Source organism: Gymnogyps californianus, chromosome 8, assembly GCF_018139145.2.
Source record: "Gymnogyps californianus isolate 813 chromosome 8, ASM1813914v2, whole genome shotgun sequence".
In the NCBI taxonomy this organism is placed as follows: domain Eukaryota; kingdom Metazoa; phylum Chordata; class Aves; order Accipitriformes; family Cathartidae; genus Gymnogyps; species Gymnogyps californianus.
Window position 1 is genome coordinate 26593151 of NC_059478.1, and position 18768 is coordinate 26611918.

General features: G+C 44.6%; 1 protein-coding gene across 1 annotated transcript; it reads right to left on the minus strand.

The window, feature by feature from the left end:
- Positions 1–5790: 5790 nt before the first annotated feature.
- ATPAF1 (ATP synthase mitochondrial F1 complex assembly factor 1) lies at positions 5791–16437 on the minus strand. The gene is made up of 9 exons (XM_050901332.1): positions 16253–16437; positions 15743–15851; positions 14519–14569; positions 13715–13777; positions 12224–12274; positions 10359–10406; positions 8215–8310; positions 7520–7627; positions 5791–6566 (listed from the first exon to the last, which is right to left on the minus strand). Exons 1-9 carry the CDS (start codon positions 16435–16437, stop codon positions 6372–6374), a joined length of 906 nt encoding a protein of 301 aa, XP_050757289.1. The 3' UTR covers positions 5791–6371.
- Between the last annotated feature and the right edge of the window lie 2331 nt (positions 16438–18768).

Below are 18768 nucleotides of genomic sequence, written 5' to 3' on the forward strand. Positions count from 1 at the left end.
GTGCAGGTGCAATAGAAACTATTTGTCACCTGCATCAGCATCTTATTAGGAGCAAACGACATCAAAGTGCCCATAGCATCAGGCAGCAGCCGCTAGCAGATTGTTTTCGGCCAGAGCCAGAAGGAATCGGACTTGCACACGCCAGCAGCCCCTTGCTTTCCTGCCTGTCCCTGTTTGGGATGCGGCTAAAGGGCAGGTCCTGGGCCAGGTGATGGGAGAAGGACACACTGAGGACATGCAGGATTCACCCATGCTCGGCACCCACTGCAACATGAGATGGCTGAGATGTCTCACACCTGCAGCATGTTTCTGCAGAAAAGGTAAAACCTGGAGGTGAAGCACCCTGCATGCTCGGCTCCTGGGGCAGGAGGGAAGCACAAGCTGTCAAATTCATCTGTCCGGCTGCTCCCCACCACGATCATCAGCTAATTCAGTACAACAGGCGTAACCCTGAAAGCTCGGCTCTGTGTGTACATCCACCCCAGGACCTGCGGGCTGGTTTATGGAGGCAGAGCCTTTTCCACATCAGCCTTGTCCCACTCCTGAGCAAATATCTCGCGGTCATTGCAGATAGTCTCAGGTCGAAGTAATACCCCTAAAATCAGGATGCAGCTCAAGTAGCCCAGCAGACTCTTCCTGGCCGCTGGCAAACCAGCCCTGTGCCTGGCTCCAGCCAGTTCAGGCAGCAACAGCAGCTCCGCAAAGTCTTTTTTCGGCACCTGGGGGAGCATCCCCAATGCTGGATGTTCCCTGCTTGCACATCGCAGCCGCCCCGAGTTCCAGCATGGGCTGCAACTCTGCTGTCCTCCACTCCGGGGACGCAGCGGGCACCAGTGTCCGTGTTCCTCCCCAAGGGATGCAGGAAACCACAAAATGTCCTCGGACCTTGTGAGCAGGAGGCAGAGGTCTGCAGAGCCGATGTAACTCCTGACAGCTAATGCCAAGCCAGGAGGAAACTTTCAACTGAAACCCCAGCAAAAAATGGGCACAAATCCAAAACTGAGGGGGCTTGGCCATATAGCAAAGATCCCGAAGGGAACTCATGGCCAGGATTTACATCCAGGCAAGATGGAGCCAAAATACTTAGAGGCTAGATGGGGTCCTCCCACCCTCAGCGGTCTGGAGCCAAAGGAGAGGGGCCAGGAAAACAGCACGAGGGCTGAAGCTGCATCAGCTGCAGCCCCACAAGTCCACAGGGGTGAGGAGGACCTCCTGGTCAGGGAGTTACCCCCTCGCATGAGGTTTTAGAAACCTTGCAGAGCAGAGAGCCCGCGGTCCCAGAGCTGCCTGGGGTCCCAGCTGCAGGGAAGGAGGGCAGGAGTCAGTTGGGAGAGAGGAAAAGGTCCAAGGGGCAGGTTTGGGGCAGGAGGGATGTGTTATTGTGAAGAGGGCATTTGTCTGCCCTGGAGGAAGGAAGAGGGGGAGGTTGGCCCCGCTCCTGAAGGCAGGTGCATGGCTGAATTTATCAGGGGGAAGGAAGCAGGGAAGGAAGCAAGCCCGGAGCACTGGATGGCTCCATCAGACCTCACGGGCAGTCATGGAAAGAGGCCCAACACGGCGATGCAGCTTCGCACGGCTTGGCAGGACACAGCTGCGCGGGGGGTGTGGGTGCAGTGAGCCCCCTGCGAGCCCCCCACCAGCTGCGGCACCGGGCCAGGCTCTCCCTGACCACGCAATGCCCTGCACGGCATGCATCCCACCGGCACAGCACCCCACTGGCCAGGAAGATGCTTGTTCCCAGGCAGGGTTTGAAGGCTCTGCATGCCTGTGCAGACCACAGGACACAGCAAAGGGAGCAGTGGGTTTGCTCCGGTTATTCCCAGAGAGGCAAAGGATGTGCCCAGAAAAGTTTGCCTCGGCTATGCAGCGTCAGGAACAGTCAGTTCCCCCTCTCCGCTCCACCGAGTCCTGCGCAAGCTCAGAGATAGGGAGCGAGAACTTCCTCAGCCACAGATCAGAGGGCACTGGAGTCTTGCCATTTTCTAAGGCACAGGGAAAACCAGGCACAGATGAAAAAGCACTGGAGTCAGCATTTTAAGTGAAGGTAAGAACATCATCCTTCACTCTGCACTTCCTTGATTGCTGCGACAGCCGCCTTTCACAACCCAGGGCGTCTCCCCGGGGAGCAGGACAGGCTCTGGGTTTCTTGCTGACGTGAGGGTACATCTCCCCAGGGCGACAGGGGTGGGTGGGCAAGCCAGGGGTTTGAGACGCTGATAACGAAGAGCCTCTGGCTGCAAAACTTGCTCCACCGCTCCTAGCAGGAACTGCTGCCACATCCCTAGCCCTGGGCTCTCCTCCAGCCGGAGGCAGACCACAGCCAGCACAGAGGGAAGGAGGTGGCTCCTACAGCACCTGGTTCAGCCATGAAGTCCTTACTGCAGGATGCTGCAGGGGCTGAAGCCTACACAGGGCCACAGGGAGACTTGGGCTTCTCCTCCATGAACATGGCCACTTGAGGGCTACTAAAGACAGACACAACCAGCTCAGGAAGACCCTGGCCCACAAATGGCTGGAAATCAGCAAAGTGACCTGGAAAACTATTGCAGGATGTTTGCCCTGCCCAAGGCACTTCATCTAGGATCCAGAACACCGGGCTAGGGGAACCGTTGGTCTACCTCAGTGCAGCCCACCACGTTACCGACCATATAGGAACAGCCTGGGCATCTAGACATTTTTTAGCACAAAACTCACCCCAAGCTCACAAAGCTGAGCAGACAGGCTCATGCAAGCTGTGTGTGTGCCAGTAGCTCAGAATAAGGAGACAAACCTTCCCTCTAGCGGCTGCACAGCACGTCGGTCTCACAGTTACCTTCCCTCCCCACGCCAAGACTACCAGTGTTATTTTCACCAGCCCTTAGGCTCAACATACATCCTAAGCACATCAAATCTTACAAACCCTATGCGAGTTTTTAGCGGCTTAAAACGGACGCAGCTGCCAATTTGCACAGAGTCGCAGATAGACCCGGGGATCCGCGTCCACGCTGCAGCTTGTAGGCGCCCATCCCCGTGGCCGACTCGTGCAGAGGTTACGCCAAGCAGCCGGCAGCGTGGTTCATGCACAAGTGCATCCTGGGCACTGGAGAAGCCACACAGCCACTAAACACCGCTGGCCTATTTCTGCAGCAAGGATGGTTTGTGGGGCCAGTTCTTCAGCTGAGTTACTCCCCCTTACAGCAAGCATTCAGTGGGACGGAGGATCAGGCTTAGAATTTCTCTTGGACCTCTTTATTATGAGTCTTTGTCCCAGTTTCAGCCTCATCTCCACCACAGCAGCAGTCAGCACAGATCTGAGTGTGCTGTTCAAGTTCTAACCGTAGCACAAGCGCACACATTAGGATATATATTTCCAAAAGTACTAGAAGCTTCCACTTTTCCATTTACAAATGAGGGAGCTTATTCACACCGTGTCAAACTTGCACCCTACAACTGGGCCACTGAATATTGAAACAACTGTTTTCCATGACCAAGATGCTCTGGTTTGATGATGCAGCATCTCAGACTACCAGGTCGTCTGTTCTTATAATCTGCATCCCTACATGACGTTACAAACTGTAGGAATACAGATTATAATCTGTATACAGATCATACAGGAATACAGTAGGAAATAGCTGTCTGAAGCTTCCCTGCTCACAACAACATTTCAGTGGCACAGTCTGTCGGACTGGCTTCCTGGAGCAAACACAGCGGCAAGATTTTTCCGGGGCTGCAACAAACCCCATTCCCAGCAGCAGATCTATGAATGCTTCCCAGGAGGGTGTGCAACTTGCAGTTTCGTAAGCCCTCCACTATCTCCCTGCCATTGCGTGCACACACACAAGTCTAGCCAGCTTTTTGCTCCTCGGGGAGGTGCAATACAGCACCAGAACACTGACACCAAGTCAGTCATTTCTGTGCCAAGTGGTCTCACCCTGACACAAGGGTTAACGTGTTACGGTGCGCACTTCAAGGCACACGAATACACATGCAGAAAAAAGCCCTCGCTCCCTCCATCAGTCCATTCCACCTCTGCCAGGGCCAGAAAATGCAGTCTCTTGCAAAATGGCTGCAGGTGGTATGATCAACTTGGCCTTTTCAGTTTGGGTCTTATTTAAAAACCATTCCAATGCATGCAATGCAAGAAATGTTTCCTTTTCTTGACTTGGCCATTTCTGTCTTAAACCCTTGGAGAAGTTCCTAGCTTGGGATTAATCACATGATGGGTGGAAAAAAAACCCACTCAAAATTACAGGTAGTGACTGCTACAGCCTTTACTAGAGACTTTGGTCTTTTAAGCTCAGAAAGAGGCTCAGGCATAGATCTGGAAGCCTTGAATTACACTCCTGTTACCCATTACTCATCCAGGGATGTTATATTGTAGCTATATTAAAAAGGAATACAGCAACTTTGACTTCTTCAAAGCAGGAAGTGAATAATTAATCAAAACTGCCCTTATTTCAGCTAAGGGAAAATGATAAATGGAGCACGAATGCTATAAAAGTAGAAAGGCTCTTTAATAAAGCTGATTTGCTGTTCAGATTATCACAGCCCTATCCACACCTCTGATTATTCCCCTGCTATGCACACACTCAGACTCAACGCAATCAGAAACAAAAAGACATTACCAGGGAGCAAGACCATCTCCTTGCAGTGAAGCCCCAGAAGATGTGCCTCTTCTAAAAATATCTTATAATTCCCTGAATGGACAAGAGTTCACACCCAACGTATAAGAGTCACTGCTAAAATAGACCCCAACAATACAACCTTAGTACCTACCTTTAGTGCTTAGCTGAACAATGTTCATGTCCAAAGAATGGGCTGAGAAAGTATGGAGTGAGTATTACAGCAGCGGGGTCCTACAATCACACTAGCAAACAGATTGTGTAAGAGCCCTTCATAACTAATCAAACCTCCATTATCAGGTCACAGTTAAGGGTAGCACAGAAAATCTGATACCAGCCCGGCCCAAAAAATTGGTCTTCCTCTAACAGAGAGACAAGTTGCATACCTTTCTTGCCTCCACTTCTTTGGCAAAGGAGGGAATGCTTGCCAGCTTCAGCAGGCTGATGGGAAGACGCAACATGGCCTGGACGTAAAGGATAATTAGCACTAAGGGCAAGTTAGCGCCAGGGATTTGATGTGGATATGGGAAATATCTCAGCGTTGCTCCTGCAAAGCTCCTGGCTGTCCTCTGTTTACTTGTCTACCTGTGCAGTGGTGGTATGCTGATAATCCACGCACAGGCTGCACACCACTTAGCACTGCTGCAGTATGCCCTTGTCCACAGACACACTGGCTGCCTCTGCTGGGAATGAAAATAAGAGCAGCTCAAAGCACAAATGCTTTGGGATTCTTTTGTTGAAGGCAGGTTTAAAAAGCCAAACCTGCCCTAGTCCTTAAAAGCCAGATTCTTACCAACACTGCTGTGTTAAAGCTGCTGTCCATATTCACACCAATGCATTTTTTCATGAGCTGTCACTTAGCAATTGAGAAGCTGGCTGGTGGCTCTCTCTTTGTTACTATGCCATTCCATCTTACTTTTATTAGAGATAGCGGCTTTCCTGAAATTGGAACAAGAGCTATTTTCTGTCCCTTCAAATACCATTTGTAGAGTTGGCTGACTAGATGCCAGTTTGAGAAAAATTAATTCTATAAAGCATGCAATAATTCCTCTACACTATTCAAAAATACACAAAAATAAACCCATGTTTATAATATCCTACTCCTCAAGAAAAACATCTCTAAGACAGAAATCCAGCAACAGGATAAAATTAATTTATGAATTAAGAGACACAAAATTCCCAGAACAAATCTAGTCACACTCTTTTTTAATCCTGAGAAAAACACAGGCCACAGAATACATCTGCGTAAGGAACCTCACACACAAAGTAACAAAGAGGAGACTGTTTTAGACTATCGGTCCTATTCTTTTTTCTTGATGGACAAGCCTGTACAAATTCCACACAGATTAAAAAGCACTGGACCATGCAATTATAATGGCAGAGGGCATTTAAAATGCATTTACTGAGAAGAAACATCGGTTGTTATCTCTCTCCTGATGTCAGTATAGTCCATTACATAGCTCCCCTTCTGTCACTATTTCAGATTTCAAAAATACAGCATGCAGCAGTAAGTTACAGGATGGGAAAACGGCTCGTTCTGATGAAGTTACCCTGAAGTACAGGGCTCCATTTTGGCAATTAGTTATTGCTGTTCAAATGGCCCAAGTCCTCATCTTGCATCAGTGCCAGACAGGCTTGACTATCACACTCCCAGGTTGTCTCCAGATCCTTTCTGTAGCCAAACCAAATCCGTAAAACAAGAGAGACAGGACCACCCCATCTAGGAAACCCCCTGCCTGCTGCTGGCTCACTTCACCCACAGGTCAGGCTCTACGACTTGTCAGAAACCTGACCAGGTCTCAGTTCTCTTCCAAGTCCGCTTTGCTCAAGCTCTGCTATAACTGACATATATTTAAATTCACTAGATCTGTGGTTGAAGGTCTCCACTAATTCGTAGGTCCTGGAACGATCCGTCGCGTAGAAAAGCTGCACCTGATTCGCCAAGCACTGTGCTTCATGGACCACCTGCAAGTTAAAACAAAGAATGTGTTACCATCGGGTTTTGTTGTATTTGAGTATCCTGCTGAAAACGACTCTTCAGCAGCTGAAAGGCTGCAGTCCTACTCATTGAATCACTCAACTCCAAGCCACCTTAGTTTTGCAAATCTCTTAATAAACCACCTCCCTCTTGTTCCTGACCTACTTACACACTTTAGCACCGTGCCTTTAAACTACTCTCCTGCTGAGCATACACCTCAGAGGTCAAAGATGTCTTTCATGATCCCTGCCCACTCTAAGGCACTGGAGACGCACCAAAGTCTCATCTTTCCCTTCTTATGGTTGACCTATTTGCAAAAATTGTTTGTCTACTCTGAGATACAACAGGGCAAATGCATTACCATGGACTCCTCTGCGCATAGTTTCAGAACTGGTATAAGTAGGTGAGTTAGAGGTGGGATGCTTAGTTATCTTGTTCCACCAGTGTAATGCCTAGTGCTATTAGTCCTAGCACTGTACTATTACAAATATGCAAGTAACAGTACACCCACACATAGAGAAAAGAGCAAAGGCAGGCAGAAACCTGACACAAAGCTCTGGAGGTCTCCTGATTTGACAAGTAGTATTAAGCTTCAAAACACTGTTTTAACTTGTTGGCAGGTAGCAACAGCTTTCATTTAAATTTGCTTCCATTAATAAGAAAAACAGAAGCATTTCTATTTTTTCTTTACAACAATAAACTATAATACCCAAAGGGGGGGGGGGGGGAACCACATAAGCTGAAATCACCAGATAGACAAAGACTGATGATTTCCTTCTAGCTTTCCCTAGTATTAAGTAGATTAGGTTAAAGAAATCTAGTAAGACCATTCTTTGGGAAAGTGTCTTTTAAAGACTTCACTTTAATTTGCTTTTAATTCAAAACTGTAGGAGGAGTTGCAGCATAAAATGAAGGAAGCCAAGGAGTAGATTTCTCTTACCAAGAACTTGGAGTCCATTTCTGCTGTCATCAGTACTATCCCTTTTTCCTTCTGCAGCTCAGGATAATGGTACAAGACCAACTGGCTAGGAGCAGTTTCACCTTGGGTCTGAAGGAGATAAAGAAATCTGTCAGTATCCCATAAAGAACTTCAGCTCTATTGCAGATTTGGAGGCTTGATTACAAAACTGAGCATTAACTGCTATGAAGGCAGTCATTTTTCAGGGCTTAAGGGTCAGTTCTAATTAAAAGTTCGTTATTCCTGGTATTTACAGAAAACAAGGGATTTGCAGTTAGGTTGGGTTTCTTCTTGACTAAAGACCGTTTTGCATTTAAAAGAACCCGCAATTTCAGGAATGACATTTCATCTTATAGCATCTACTGGTATTTTAAGTAGCTTGCACAGAGAGTTCTAAAAAGTTTGGCTCTTGCTTCTATTTTGAGAGTATTTGACTTCTACCTCATTCTCCTTTAGATTAGAGACACACTTAATACCCATAAATTTACTAATTTACCCATAATTAATTTACTAATTTACCTGTAATTAATGGTAGTTTTTCCCTGATAATTCTTTTCAAGTTAAGCTAGACAACCCGTTCATTAAACTATTTAGCAAATATTATATATTGTAATATGCTGGTATTATATATTTCTGGATCCTAAGCCATTTTTGGACTTTTTATTTCAACCACTCACCTGAATGTTTATTAGAGAAGTGAAGTGCAATTCTGTTCCTGACCACTGCCCCACAAAGAACTCATAGCCTTCTTTTCTTGGCAAAGCATACAGAAACTGCAAAGAAATGATAAAAAAACCCAATTCTCCCTTTCACAGAACAAAATAATGCCCGTGTCATACCGGCCTCCAGCATAAATGCTTTAGCGAGAGAACCACAATAGAAAAAAGGGTTTCTTTGCCCCACCAGGAGTGACAGGACAGCAGGAACCAGACTCCAAAGCAGACAATAAACCAGCATTACCTTATCAGTATTATTTCATTAGCAAATATGTTGGCACATATTTTTATCAGTATTATGAGAGACAGACAAAGGAAAGGAAAAGACAGCGGAGAACATTCAGACTCTGACCTTTTTATTCACTTCCAGAAAATTAACAGCAGAAATGGTTAAATATAAGATAAGGAGCATTCAGAACCAACTGTTCCAGAACATGCAGCAAGCATTCTCTCTCTTGAGATTTACAATCTATTCGGCTCCATAGGCTAGGGGCTTGCTCATTTTCCCACACCAAGGGAAAGGACAACATAGGAGCAGAAAAACATGCAGGATACCTGACTAAATGCCAATGCACTGTACAGAAATGCACTTAAAGCTATAAATAACTTCCCAAGCTCGAAGTAGGTCGGGAAGCCAGACATATTTGATCTTGCCCTTGGCAAGTGAAATATACAGGACCAATCCATCAATCCAGTAAAGTCTCCCATTCAGATCTACAAAAGCACTCCTCTCAACCCAGCAAAGTCTAGCTACTTTGTTTTCATAAAGGAATGAAGCATTTCATTTCTGTCTCAGCACAGTGAAATTTGCACAAGTCCATGCTTCAGCGCACAAATTACTGTAAAAACACATTACTTTCAACAGAAAACAATACTAATCCAGCAGCATGTGGTACGAAACTGCAGAAAGATATCCTTTAGCTTGTTAGCTGTTCTGCTCTTTTGTAGTTTAACTTCTTCAAAGCAACATGCTCATTCACACAGAAATCTTCTAATTGAAGCTTACAAGATATCCGCCAACCCACATGAGAAACAGTGAACCCAAATCCTGGGAATCCACTCATTTCTGAAATAACCATATTATGCATTCTCAGTATTTTATGCTTTGCCATGCTGGCATACTCCTAAGACACAACCCACAGAGTACTTACTCTGTGTCTGTAACAAGGAGTTCGACTACACTCAATTCCCCCCTTCCTTCCCATCGCAGCTGTTGAATTACAATGCTCTGCAACAGAACTTACACTACTAAATTTTGCAGCGCATGCCATATAGTCTTTTTTGACAACTCACACTCCCTTAGAGAAAGAGATGCATTATTGACACAGCATAGTGCCTGCCCAGTATGGCTTCCATGCAAATAGCTCATATTAGCTTACCAACGTTTACCTATCACAGATCACCAGCGTGGTGAAGAAAGCATGGCTATGCACATTTATGATGAGGAAGAGCAGACTAATAGACAAGGTTCAACTCTTTCGGTGGACCGAACTCCAAGATATTGATTTCTTGTCTTTTTCCCTTTCAGATACTCCTGCCTATCTTCACTGCCAGTAAAGAAATATTAAAAAAAAAAAAAAAAAAAGGAGCAACTCACACCAACCGTTAAGACAAGAGAACTTTCTCCATGTACATGCAACGTAATGTCATGGTGACACGTAGCTATAGCTAACAACATGTTAGCTCCAGGTTAAAGCAAGGATGCTTTAAGCATTAAGGAAAGATATGCAGAAACATCAATGAAGCTGGCCTAAAAAGCTTGGCTCTTCACAACACTGCATGGAAGAGACTTAACCACAAGACATCAATTAATGGAAACCGGAGGCGTGTAGCTAAATCCATTCCCTGGGAGATCCTGTGCTCTCGTTTCTGAACTCTACATCTATCTAGATATCTGACAGCTAGATCAAACTGTTTAATACATATGAATAGCCACTGCTTTTATCTGAACACTAAGACAAGTATTCGAACACCTGAATTTTACTAATCGAGCTGATACAATAAGTCTGAATACAGGAGGGTCAAAAGTTTATGAATTAGGATTTAGAGAGGAGAAATGCATTACAGCTATACATCCACACATTGCGAGTCCCTGCCATACGTACCGACGGACATTTCTGGGCTCTCTTCCATATTAAATCAAACTTCTCTGCCTTTGGGGAAGGAGAAAGAGAAATTCAATTTTCATAATACAAACACGGATGCGCAGTTACTCAGAATCATCTCATTAACCTTTACAGGGTACAACTTCCATCTACACAAGGTCTCACTGTGGGAACAGCTAACAATGAGCGCGTGGAAAACTGTATTTAGTTCTTAGTTACCTAAATGTCATCGGTATCCTGTTTTAACAATGCTTGTCTCTAAGATGCAGCAGCAAACTCCTTGGATCCAAAGCTTTATTCCTTGGAGGTGGGGGCCCATGCTGCAGGCTTACATTACGTCCTCCTTCAGTAATAGCTCCACTGCATCACGTGGTGTCAACAGTTGAGCAAGACAACATATCCCTGGCCCCAAACTGTGGATTTAACATCATAGCCAGCTGTTCTTCAGTATTAAAATGCAGCCTAGATATTTACTCAAACAACATACTTATTGCTTAGGTTTATATTAAAACCACAAACATATTTGGTCACCCCTGATGAAACCTGGCAATCTCATTCGCGTGTTCTCTGTGTTCCCCCAAATCTTTTGCCTGCTCTTCTCTTCCCAGCACCATACGTTAATACCTACTTTGAAATGTTCAGGAAAGAAAACATATGCCATTCATCAACACGAAATTCCTCCGTGTGTGCTTTTGAGCACTCAAGAATTATGCGAGGCCCTTCTTCAAGCCAGCAAAAAGCTTCTGGCAAAAGACATAGGTTTTTTTCACCCCCCGATGACACCATGAACTACTTCCTAATGTGCCTAGGATCTGGTTTGCATTAAAGCCTTAAAAGCTTCCAAAGCTCCTCTAAAACAGTGCACCAAAGAACAGTGCCAACCCCACTAATGAAAGACCTACACCATTTTAACTGGAGTCCCTGGCTTTGGCTCTCTGCTACAGTAAATATGTAATTCAAACTATTTTCACAACATCCACATGTTGGGAAAACTGAAACACGAAGCTGCCTGACTTCAAATCCCACGTTGCCATTTTCAGAGCATACAGCACTTCATACGTTTAGAATACAGCCTCCCACCGACTTCAGTTGCCGCTCAAAGGGCCAAGTACAATCGCAAATCAGACCCCAGATCTAAATGACGTTTCAAGAACTCAAGGAACACACAGTTCGTGCCCAGCTGTGAAAAGACAGATTTAAGAGATCACGATCACATAAAGACTCTGAAGCAAAGAATAAACAGAAACCCCAAAAGCAAAAAAAACTCTGTCAGCCTAATGCAGATTAACAACAATTAACATCTGGTAAAGTTATCAGGAATAAGAAATATGATCTTATCACAGGAAGCACCATGCAATCTCAATGAAAGACAGTGCTGCCAATAATTTTAAATGTATGAAAGTAAGTCATAAGTGGTTAGCCACGTGCAAGTTATTAGCCAAGTGCTCTAGTACTGCCGTATTAAACTTGAGTTAGCTGTCCGTGCTGCAGGGAAGAGTGGAAAGAAATGAGCAACTCTGAGGAAAAAATGATGTGAAAATACAAATGCTACCTTAATAGATACTAGGGCCCTGCAAAGAGTATTGGATACTTATAATAAAAAATGCCTGGAAATTCAAGCCAGGTGTGCAGAAAAAGGTACTAGCTTTATTGAGACTGACGTAAGCGAGAAAAAAAGGGATACACATTTTTGGAAACAAAAGCCTTTATTTGGGGCAATAAGATCACTCAATCCGGAAAGAAATTTCATTCTTGAAACCTCATTTCCTTTCAATGACTGCTTTTAAAAGCAACAGAATCACAGTTAGAAAGGAAAGCTTTGCACACTGGCCTTTCAAGTGTATAACTACAGGGGAACTACTTACAGGAATAACAGCATAAACCGTATCTTTTGCAGAAAAATACTGATTCCAAATCTGTAGGAAACAAAGGAGATGAGATACAGTTAAAATCAAGCATTTAGCAGTAATATTAAGTGCTTTAAAACGAATTCCATTTGTCAACTAACCTTTGTAAGCACTTTGAGAAGTCATTTTTCAATCAAGCCTGACTTCCCTACTAATGCAATACACTTCTCCTAAGGTTCCAGAGTACTTGTACCAAACGACAGATTTCAACTAGATAACAGAAATAAGCAGTGGGCTCAGAGGTGGCTCAAGATTTACTAGCCATCAGAAGCACTTCTTACATTTTTCCCCATAATCATACTAATGATTTCTTCAGGGTTTGAGTTTTTGTTTTGTTTTTTTTTTTTTTAATAAAGAACATATCCAAAACATTTTCAACAGAAGACAAGACTTTGCATGATGCTCCTCCGTGTTCACAGTCTTTTTCTTCACCACAGCAGGATGGCAATACCTACATAAAAGCTCAAAGTCCTTAATAAATGGACAAGTACAGGTAAAAGCCCAGAGTTCAGGTCTTTTCCAGTTGCTCTTCCCCAGTCCTACATAACTAATGAGAACTGTCAGTAAAATGTTTAATCAATGAAACAGAAACAGAGGAACTAAAAGGAAACTCATGAGTTATCAAATCCACTCCCTGCTATAACTGGTCGCACACCATCCCCTGCAGAGCACATAACCACTTCTATAATGTTCTCGAGCTATCAGGAAAGCAGCTAGGTTTCTGCTCTCTACGTCGTGCCAGAAGGCTCCTTCATATGTGCTGCTCCCCTTAAATGATTGTGCCTACACAGTTTCTTGGCATACAGTCTGATAAGGAAAAAAAAAATCAGATCCAACTCAAGCTACATCAGAAATGTGCAACAGATGTGACTTATAACTAGGTAAAAGGGAATACAGTGCAAAGCCAACCAGATACTAGGGAGAATAACCTGATTCACACTGTTCTTCAAGGAAACAAACAGACCCACCCACCTCCTCCTCACCCTAACCAACTTTAGTATGAGTACACAGGCTCCTGAATGACAGATAATGCAAACAAAGGTACAAGGTGGCAAAAGCTTTGTTTTTATTCCTGCAGAACAGATGTAGCATAACCCATATGAGCTACTGCTAGGATTTCCCTTTACCTGGCTTCAAACCCGACAGGAGCTCACTAATGCCAATTCAACTGCTACACATTAAATGGCAACAATAAGAATTACAGTAGAGACAGTTTTTGAGTGATCAAGTCCAGACGTATTATTTATCAAGTGGGTACATCCTAGGTGAACTTACTTATATGGAGAAAACTTTATCTTCTACTATTGATATGCATGTGAATGTGCTTTTTATAAATATATATCCATAGCCATGTTTTATTTTTCAGTCTAAGTAAAATTTCCATCCTCACATGTAGATCACTATTAAGCACCGCTGTGGAGCAAACTTTATTCCATTTAAGTCCCTCACCTCTTTTATCTCCTCCGCTGATTTTTCTTTCACCATCTCAACATTAAGAATTGAATCAAGTGTCTGCAAGAGAAAGCATAAGGAATTTGGCATGATGACAGTTCTCTGATTCAAGTGGGAATCCAGAATGAATGGATGCAATTACAGAGAACAAAATCAAGCTAGAGGAACTTGAACTCAATTTACAGTGTGTCTTAGTCCTCTTAATTGCCAAAGAAATTAGTAAATCATAAGCAGTAACACACTGAGAAGTGGATTCACACACTGAGGCAGAATAGAAGAGATTCTGTCAGGACACAGAACACACTTTGCTCCAGTTGTGCAGATGTCTACTGAAGCTGCAAGAGGAGCTGCAGCCTTTCACCTTCAGACATCTCAGACACATGCTCTATTGGCAGATTTACACAGAAAATTTGCCAAAATACAAGAATGTGAAAGAGAATAAAACCATTCTCTTGTCCCTCTGCTGGCTGATCTTTGGAAACATATTTACATACTGTAAAAGGCAGCTTAACCCTTTCCATTTATTACTGCGAGCATTCAGTACAGATCCCCTAACTAATAAGAACTTCCAGGGTATCAGAGTGAAAGGACAGGATAATAAAAACCCAGAGTGCCGTGAGTTTTAAGATTGAACATGATCCCAATAGTAAATTAAAATCTTATACTTAAGTGCAGCATGAGGAACATTAGTTTTATGTCAAGAAGCTCTTGGCTGAAGCGCTGATGGTAGCAATACAAGTTAATCTACATCCTTGATTTGCCAGCACGTCCTCTCCTAACACTTAGGTTTGCTTCCGTTACCTTATCCTTTGTGAATCCTCCCTTTGATGTCTTTGTGCCCAAGCCTTCTGCCTAGAAGAAAACATTCTTCTTTAGTTTTTATAGCTGAGGCTTTAATACCATTTATTTGCCTTCCCTGCCATGCATTACATGGATGCTGACAAAAATCTCCTGAGTAGGAGCTCAAGTTTAAGATACTTGAAGATAGCTGCAGTACATTTTTAATAAAATAAATGATTGATTAGGAGAAGTAAGATGAGCAACTTAATGTGAATTACGAATTTCAAGGCCAGAAACATTTAGTTAAAAGCAAACTATTATGCATTTTGGATCCAATATTATTGAACAGTTTTCTTGCATTCACTAAAAAATGATAAATGCAAGATCATGTCACTTGATCTGGCCAAACTAATCTGGAACTAATTAAACACTTAAACAAGGTCTCAAGCACAGAATTTACAATCTAAAAAATGGCAAAATAATACACTGGAATACAGAACAATACTTTTAGCCACCAGAGAGTGACATTCTGGGCCTCCTTACTGTCCTGGTTTCGGCTGGGACAGAGTTAACTTTCTTTTTAGTAGCTGGTACAGTGCTGTGTTTTGGATTTAGTGTGAGAATGATGTTGATAACACGCTGATGTTTTAGCTGTTGCTAAGTAGCGCTTATCTTAAGCCAAGGACTTTTCAGTTTCTCATGCTCTGCCAGCAAGCAGGTGGGCAAGGAGCTGGGAGGGAGCAGAGCCGGGGCAGCTGACCTGAACTAGCCAAAGAGGTATTCCATACCATGGAACGTCATGCCCAGTATATAAACAGGGGGGAGCTGGCCAGGAGGCGCGGATCGCGGTTCGGGAACTAACTGAGCATCGGTCAGCGGGTGGTGAGCAATTGCATTGTGCATCACTGGTTTTTTTCTTCCCCCCCCCCCCTCTTTTGTTGCATTCCTTTTCATTACTATTATTATTATATTTCATTATTACTATTGTTAGTATTATATTTTACTTTAGTTATTAAACTGTTCTTATCTCAACCCACGAGTTTTACTTTTTTTTTCCCCTCTTTCCTCCTCCTCACCCCACTGGGAGGGGGAGGGGGAAGCGGCTGCGTGGTGCTGAGTTGCTGACTGGGGTTAAACCACGACACTTACTAACAGGAACACTGTATGTTTGTAGCATTATGCTGATCCTATATAAATGATATTATAGCTTTAATATATGTCAATTACAAAGAAAATTGGCCTTGCCTTTTCCTCCATGCATCTGATAAATTCTCCTTGATTGGAATATCCCACAGGCTGCTTTTTTACTTCATTTCTTTTTTCCATGCGGGATTCAAACACATCTGGACTGGATCTGAATCAGAAAAGGGACTATTAACAGTACTGGGTGATTAACATCATTTGGCCTTTTAAAATGTTTACTGTGGTACTGATTCACGTTCTTAACTTAAAATTTTAATTTCTTATTAGTAACGCTATCTGTTATCAAGCTGATCATGTTGGGAGACGACTCCCTCATTGACTTGGTGCCAACTACATGTGAATTTCAAGGCAGCATTTGGCGTGAACTAATTAATTTTCTCGTAAGGGCGCAAAGCTAAAAATGACCTCCCTCCTCCCAAAAAACCCCATCTCCCTCAGCACCCCCTCTTCCCAAAAAGCAGCCCCACCTCCTCCCCGGCCACCGTGCTGCCCTCTTCCTTCCCCTCAAGGCCCGGCCCCAGCCATTCCCCTCAGGGCCCGCGCCCCCCGCACCTCCGCAGCTCCTGGATCTTGTGTCGGTACTTCCCGTAGAAGGGGTTCTCCTCCAGCGCCGCCTCTCCCGACCCCGGCCCCGCCACCTCCCGGCACGGCGGGGCCAGCAGCCCCAGCGGGCGGAGAGCGGCGCGGCTCCGCAGGGCCGCCCCCAGCCCCCAGGCCTGCAGCAGCGGCCCCGCCATGGCGCCCGGTCCGTCGCGGTCCCTCCGCCGCAGCGCTCCGCCCGCCGCGCCGCCCCGCCCGCCGTTCCGCCCCCGGAATGAAACGGCCGGAGACGCACGCTGGAAATGAACTTTTATTTAGAGAAATTGAAAGTCGCGTTACATGATAAAAAGCGTGGAGTGCCGTAGCTCAAAGCGAGCAGAGGAGCACGATGCACGCCCAGCACGGTGCGGCTTTGCGCCCTGTAAAGGTCAGTAACTGAACTGAAAGATACACAGTGGTCCCTACACAGGAGTCGCCCAAAAAAACCCCACAAATACAGCCTGAAAATGAACCCAAGAATCACAGCATAACAGCAAGTCTCGGCAGCACATCGCTCCATTCCCGCTACAGCCCAGACTAGTCACTCTCACCGTTTCATTTCTTTTGATTTCAGACATTACTTTTCTCTCTAGGACTCGCCACCCAAAGCAGCATGCAGCCTCCTCAGCCCGGCTTCCAACCGCCCCTCTGGAAACCCACGGTCTGTAGGTGTGAGCTACAGCAGAGAGCAGATCCGGACAAGCGTATTGTCCAGATACACCCCTGGCTTTTATGCCCTTTACCATCTACAGCATGAATAAAACACGGGGGAGGAAGCCTGCCAGCACCCAGCATCAGGGCTCTGGAAAGCACGCAGGATGGAGACCAGCGGCATAGCAGAAAACTTGCAGGGATCGCAATGGCTGGCTGGGGACCCATGCTCCCAGCCTGCAGCACACCGCTACCGGCTACCCTAGGCCAAACAAGAACGACCACTGTACTCAGGGATGATCAGATTTTGTTAAATTGATAGCACAAGTCCATCCTACAACGGCAGTGACTACAGCAATTAGCGATCGACTATGCTCTTGACATGCAAGTTAAGCAGCAGCACTGGACAGCTGTGCCCCAGTGCCAATTACTGGCCAGCTCAGCTCCTTGGCCACAGGCAGAGGACATGGGCGGCTGGAGCAGCACGCGCTGTCTCTAGCTGACAGTTTCACTATTGCTGTTGAAGAGCCTTCTAAAAGTAAAGCAGACTGTAACAAAACAAAACACTAATAGATTCACATGGCAATACTATAATCCCTTAAATTTTAAGGTAAGTTAAATTCCATACAAATCAAACTTCCAAAAATATTTTGCAAACTCTGGCATATGGCTATGATACAGTATGTACAAATAAAATACCAGAATGGTTACATTTTATTGCTAGGTTTTTTTTATTTGGTTAAGGAATTATACAGCAGTGTATAAAAGGGCATGGGAAGCGGCAAGAAGCAAGTGTTGGCTTCTTGTCCTCTCAAAAGCCAGGTTGGTTGGTTTTGTTTTGTCTTTACTACTGCATTTTCAAATGTCACATCAAAAGCATTTCAGTATTGGGTCATGTCTGCACTACCCAAACAGGATAGAAGAGCAACAGTGAAAGAAGCCTAGGCAATGAGTAACAGGGTTCCATTTTGTACATTCCTTCACCGATTCATACTTCCAGAATACAATTATTCATAAAACATCCAGTCTAAAGTTATATAAAAGTCAATTATGAACCGACTTCCACATAAACTGATGTTTCAGCAAGGTGGGCAACTTCAATTCACTAATCATGCAAAAAACTCCCAATAAGATCAGTGATATTTGTGAGCAAAATCATCCGACTTGGCCCTGATCTAGACTGCAAGAGAATCCCTTCTGCAAGAGTCATCTCTTATGTTTCAGAAGGTTATAAACATGCTCTGTGTTTCGATCCACTAGTATAAACAAACCCTTAAGTTCCTCTCCAGTAAGGAAACCTCACTTACAAAACACGTGTCAGTAGAGAATGCCAATGCGATTGCACACTCCTATCCTGCTTTTTACATCCTTCTGTCAGCAAGAACACAAAAGGTAAAGGTACCAAGAAGTGATCATGTTCACATTAGTCAGGAAACAGCCCACAAGTCTACTCTGGGCCTTCCCCACCCACTCACGCTTCCAGTGACCAGGAACTTTACTCGGGACACTTCAGAGTGACCCAAACAACAGTGGACGGAAGAAAGCAGCAGCATCAGCAACCCTGTTCAAAAGATCTCCAGTGACCAGTCAGCGAGACCATCAGCACACCGCTGACTGTACCCAAGGCATGAACTATTCAGGTGCTTCTCAGCAGGCTGCATTGTAGACTTTTACCTCTTAAGCATCTGCTAAAGTTATTCAATACATTTTTTTTTTTAAAAAACAGACAGGCTCTTCTCACAAAATGCAATCTGGACGCAATACAGCAAAGCTAAAAGAACGCTGAAGTGAAAACCCAAGCAGTTGGTAGGTAATTGCTCCTGTAGGCTCATGATATA